Here is a 6320-nt window from a genome sequence, read left to right as displayed (position 1 = left end):
TTCCAGTTCAACGGTAAACGCCTCTTACCGCAGAATCTGAAGACGTGCAAAGTAACTGAGCATCAGCAGCAGCAACGAGAACGTGGCGCTACTGCAACGCAATCTGTTAGCAGGGCAAATTTACTAAAGGGTGAACGTGCATTTCACTTATCTCACGCCGTTTCTACTACTTTTCAATGGCCTAGTGACGTCGACTATCAGGACAGAGTGTTCTTATCGTTTTACATAAAACTAAACAAAGACGCCGATGGACAGATTCTGTACAGCAGTGGCAACGAGGATTATATGTTTTTGGGTATCGTCGACGGTCGATTGAACGCTACATTTAACATGGGTTCTGGATCGCTGACAGTTGTCAGCGATCATGTGCTCGTTGTCGAAAATTGGTATCATTTCGACGTTTCCAGAATCGGTAATCAGGCTAGAATTGATTCGGATTTCAACGTCGGTGGTTGGACAAAGCTGAACGATACGATGGGCGGTACCAGCCTAGATTTGAACGGTACATTTCATTTGGGCAGTACCAATAGAACACAGTCGATAACCGGTTGCATAGCATCCTTTCAGTTTAACGGATGGTTACTGCAACCCAACACGGTTACAGACTGCACATTCAACGAAAATGATGATGATGATGATGATGATGGTGATGATGATGAAAACGCACGGGCAACGACAGCAGATCATACGGTTTCATTGATCGGCGATTGGAAGATGAAGTTGACGAACGATTCTTGTTATGCATTCGATATCGATCCGTACGACCTGTACACGTTCAATGAAACGGTGAACGTAAAATTCTTGTTGAAACTCACGAAAAAAGAAGACGGACAAATCATGTATTCCAACGTGGTGAACAACGCCGAAGCGTTCGGACCGTCCGTCTTGATAGAAGACGGCCATTTAGTCGTAGAGTTGCGTAGCCGCAGCTCTTCGGCAACAGCAAAGTCGAAAACGGCTCGACTTAGCAGCATTGAAAAACTTGCGATACGAGAATGGTACCAGGTGTTGATAAAACGAAAAGGAAATCAAGTGTACTTGTCGTTGAATACGGCCTTCGACGAATGGGCACAAGTGATGAAAAGGTTTACGCCCAACGATGTGGTGACAACGCTTAAGGTGGGCGCAAGTGATACTTTAAAGTCGATTGTAGGTACAGTGACAATGTTGAAAGTAAACAATCTTCAATTACAACCGAGTATAGCCGAAACGTGTACACACGATGATGATGTCGTCGACGAGGTTACGTTCATGACGACACCGTCTGCACCGCCACTCGAGTCTGCATTCAGAATTGACTTGAAAAAGAAATCTTGTCGTTCCTTCACCGTTCCCACTTTGAATCGTTTAGAAAACACAATGGTCATCGAATTCTACATTAAACTGGATACGGTGGACGAAAAACGACAAATACTACTGTATGAATACAGTGCCGACGTACGAATGTCAATTGTTGTCGTACCGGGAGGACGATTGAAGTTCAGTTTTGTGTCTTTGTCGCGTATGACTGTCATCAAAAACATCGGACGAATGACGCAGGGTACTTGGTATCAATACACTCTCGAATTGGTCATGGGGTTTGTACGCTTGTCTTCAAACTCGAAGGTGGTTAGTCGATGGCAACGGCTACCGTCTGAATTTAAGTCTCCTTACCGACAGGATGGTGTGTTTATAATTGGCGCAAACAATCGTTTACCGTCGATCGATGGAACTATCGCCGATTTCACCATCAACGGATGGACGATGGATTCTTTGAATCTTCGCACTGATTGCAACGACGGCCCGGTCGTCGTTGACAAAATTGAGCCAGAGAATATGATTTTACGCGACGTAGACACCAGGATAGACTATCAATTATGGTACAAACCGTCGTCATCGAAAAGTTTCTTTTTGAATCAAACAGACTGCGTCAAGCTTACAACACCGCTGTTGATGATCGATAAAGCGTCAGTCTCTTTTTACTTTATATCGCTAAGAAATTCCGGCAACATTTTAAGCTATCAGAGTGATACGACAAATTTTAACGCGCGACTCGTTGACAATTATCTACACGTTATATTCAAATCACCTTCCGGCCTTCGTGTTCAGATTATAAGCACGCAACAGTACATCACGAATACATGGGCGTATGTTGAAGTTTACAGAAATAGACTGTACGTTCGATGTAAGTTCTCCGGTTACATACAAGAAGAAAAGTTACCCACCGACGAGTTCAACACCGTTTCAACTACAAAGAATGCGACTACAGTGATTGTCGGAAAGGTAGACGAAGAAAGTAATTCTATAACCGGTGTCATAGCCGCTCTGTACATAAACAAGGCATTATACTAAGTGCAGGATGCTTATTCGTGCATCATCGACATACCTACCACCACCACCACTACAGCAGCAGCAGCAACGAATACCTCTATACACTCGTCTGACCAACTGCGTGGTGCGTCATCCACCTCCTCCTCCGGTTATAACATTTCATCGAAAATATTATGTTTATCTCTGTTGTTGTTGTTCATATTTCAATAATAAATATTATGTACAATATAATATCTCTCATCGTCGTCGTCGTCGTCATTACTTGCAATGATAACATAGAAACACCAATTTTTTAAACTTTTTTTTTTATTACTATACTACCAACATCGTGATCCGCCATAGGCAATAATGGCGATAGTTATATACATATCGTTCAACAAATCTCCAATTGAGCCTATCAAATTTACGTTATTTTCTGATATGAAATCTAGATGTTCCAACTCGATAAAGAGCTCAAACGAATTGTTTATCCGTTTTATGTGTTTTCTTGGCATGTAGCTTTTCAGAAGATTCTTCAATTCATTCACTTGCTCTTTATCAATATTTGAAGCAATATCAACAAGCATACGTCTAGATGAAAATAGATAAAATAATAATAATAAGATTCTGCTGACCATATTAAAAAAACAAAACAAAAACAAAAGAAAAAAAAAAACAAATATCAATATTAAACTTACCTATACCGTGAGATGATAGGCATCGCTTTTTTCTGCAAGTATCGTTCTACTCTACACGCCATTTCAATCTCGCCTATATTACCCAGCAGTTCTTCGAGTAAGTTTAAGTTCATTTTTGATACTTTCTTCATGCCTTCAAGACGAGAAACTAATTCAATGAATGAAGAGATTTCATCAAATTCTTCATAGCGAAGACCGATCGTTTTATCGAGACATAAGTATTTGAGTTTACAGACATCAGTTTTTGTCAGTGCACTGTCTAGTTCGACAATCAATTTGCTATAGGTTGCGTCAGTAAATGTCTTGCTATCGTTACCTGCACCCATGGTGAACAAATATAAACTGAATGATTTTCTCTCTCTCTCTTAAGTAGTCGAAAGTGGCCATAGCAGCTGCAGTTGTCATTGTTTTCGTTTGTATACTGTTTGTGATGACGAAAGCTATGACGAATCCTTTGTGATCGATGACGAAAGTTATGACAAAACGGTTGTATTCGATGTATTAGTTCTGAAAAGAACTGTTGAGTTTCTCGACGTTTCGATCAATATGCTTTGATCGTCTTCAGGAGTGAGAATGCAGAAAGTCGAGGAAACTTGGAATATAAGTGGAAAGGGTGGGACTGGTGTGAAAGCCAGAAACAATGGCAAGTTCACACAATGGGAGGGATTGAAACTGGCTGTTTCTCATGAACAATAGTGAAGTGTTTCTGATAGGTGTGAAAAGCAAGATGAGAAAAGCTAAAAACAATAGCATTGTCTCAAAGTTGGGTGTAGACTGGCCAAAACATAGACCATGTGACAAAGTTCGTCTAAACCCGGTCACTGCTGATATTATATGATAATTGTTTTATTCCTTTCCAATTTTTTCGAGAAAAGATGTATCCCATTTTCTCCATCACACTAAACAGCTCAATTGAATTCTCAAAAAAGTTCTGCTGTTGGTAATTCGGCTTTTAGAAACCGCTTTAAAATATTCATGTCACTCTCTCCCATTTCAGATGCAATATGAATTGTCATACGTCTGTGGGGTAAACGAGAAAGATTTTTTTTTTGTAAGGTGAGACGTAATCTGTTGTTGTTGCATACTGTTTTATTTTAGCAGCCATACACCCATGTCCTATCAACTCAAACAGTTCTATAAGCAATCCTAACTTTTTTTTTTGTTACAACAAATCTCGTTTCTAAAGTCTGTAAAATATATCATTTGCCTTTCTCATATTCTCCAATTCTCCACGACGTAGACCGATATCTGGACATACAAGAATCTTTGCTGAACTTGAGCGGATGCAAACAGAGAAACGAAAAAAAAAATCGATGCTGCTGTTCTTAGTTTGGCAACAGATTTGGGAAAGACATGCGAATTGAATTGACTAAACACAATAACAGACTTGATAAAATAATTGGTCAATATCAAGAGACGTATGCGTCACTTGAACAATCTTATAATCTTCTAATACTCCCGATATTCCTGAATTAGTTTGTGATGATTATGCAGCTGTAGAAGACGGTAAGTAATTTGGATGAATTATTACAATGTCCTCGTTGTCTGAAAGAGTTTAATTTCATAGAACATGTTCAGTTAGTTGATCACTTAGATACATGTGATGTTGATGAATACAATAATCTTATCTTATAAAATCTGTGCTGTTTTTGTTTTGTTTTGTTTCTTGCTAACACTCATTAATCAATAATAAAAGAAATTAACAGAATCTATAGTACGATCTATTCGATAACAATAAAGTGCATTTGGTAATCTAAACGGGTATGTATGCTTTTAATATAAACGACGGCGTGTTGTTCTCTAACACGATGTTCTCGCGATAAAGGGATAATGAATTGATAATAAAATGTGTAATTTGTAAACTAAACAGTATACAGAATTAAAAGTGTATTCGAAGTTTTACTAAACGTAGAAGACGGCGTGTTTGTTGTCGATAAAGGGATAATGAATTAAACGCCGTGTAGTACTAATTGTAGTCCAGATAACGAAAGAAATAAGTATTGCGCCCTCTATTGACAGATAATATGACTGTATTATGATATTAAACGTCGTGACAGAAAATATATACTGTATTTACTAACTTATAGTTGTTCTCTAACACGATGTATTCGATAATGAACCCTGATTAAAAAAACTAACAAAAGTGTATTCGAAGTTATACTAAACGGTATATTAATAGAAGACAAAGTGTTTGTTATCGATTGAAGGGATAATGAATTGATATTATTATAATTTAAACGGCTTGTATAGTATTTTGTAGTCCTGATAACGAATACAATAAGTAGTGCGCCCTCTATTGGCAGATAATATACCTGCGTTACACGCCGCGTGACAGACAATAATTAGGTTATATGCATGATATGCATATAACCTCTTGATTCTGTCAAAATCTTTATTTATTTATTTATTTATTGGTTATCCGCCTCAAGCGGATAACCTTTGTTATTGTAGTGTTACTTTTTTTTTTTATTATTCTTCTTTCTTTCTCCGATTTTGTGTACGCGTTTTCTCTTGAACGTGTTAACATAACATTTTGTAACTTGGTCAACATATAGACAATTAACTGAAGATGTACTGCGAAGCTTTTTGACAATGTCAGATCCGCGTAGCGTAAGTTACGCGCGATTTTCTGAAAATCTTAAATCGGTCATAACTTCGAAACCGATAAATATTTTTTAACGAAATTTTCAGCCACGTTTTCTTCACATCAATGGCTAACTTTTTCGCTCTTCAGCAAATTTTTGAACACTAGAAAGTCTGCGCGTAAACTGCGTTTGAAATTTTAAAATGCTCCTAATTTGTGCACGCTGTTTCTCTGTAACGCGTTAACATAACATTTTGTAACTTGTTCAACATATAGACATTTTACTGAAGTTGTCCAGCCAAGCTTTTTGACGATGTCAGAGCCGCGTAGCGTAAGTTACGCGTGATTTTCTGAAAATCTTAAATTGGTTATAACTTCGAAACAAATGAATATTTTTTAACGTCATTTTCAGCCACGTTTGCTTCACATCAATAGTTAACCTTTTTAACGCTATCGCAATTTGTAACATTAGAAAGTGCGCGCGTAAATGGCGTTTGAAATTTTAAAATGCTTCAAATCAATTTCTGATTAAATTAGAGCACGATTCAGGTCATTTTAAGCGTTTAAAAAATTGCCACTGGTGCGCACATTTTTACGCGCGCACGGCGCAGGGAACAGGTATGAGCATTTCTTTTACACGATTTGTGTTTTTAAATCTTCTGTTAACAATTTTACGTTATTTTATTCACTTTTCAACTTGAAATGGCGTTCTACGAGCACGTTAAACATGACAGGTTGCGCACGAAAAC

At 37.9% G+C, this 6320-nt stretch overlaps 1 protein-coding gene across 1 annotated transcript; it reads right to left on the bottom strand.

Annotated features, from left to right (window-relative positions):
- Positions 1 to 2627: 2627 nt before the first annotated feature.
- LOC140058199 (caspase-8-like) lies at positions 2628 to 3313 on the bottom strand. The gene is made up of 2 exons (XM_072103764.1): positions 2988 to 3313; positions 2628 to 2880 (listed from the first exon to the last, which is right to left on the bottom strand). Exons 1-2 carry the CDS (start codon positions 3311 to 3313, stop codon positions 2628 to 2630), a joined length of 579 nt encoding a protein of 192 aa, XP_071959865.1.
- Positions 3314 to 6320: the final 3007 nt, after the last annotated feature.

This window comes from Antedon mediterranea, chromosome 9 (genome assembly GCF_964355755.1).
Source record: "Antedon mediterranea chromosome 9, ecAntMedi1.1, whole genome shotgun sequence".
Taxonomy (NCBI): domain Eukaryota; kingdom Metazoa; phylum Echinodermata; class Crinoidea; order Comatulida; family Antedonidae; genus Antedon; species Antedon mediterranea.
The sequence above is the reverse complement of the archived record's forward strand: the minus strand, read 5'-3'. Positions and strand labels throughout refer to the sequence as shown.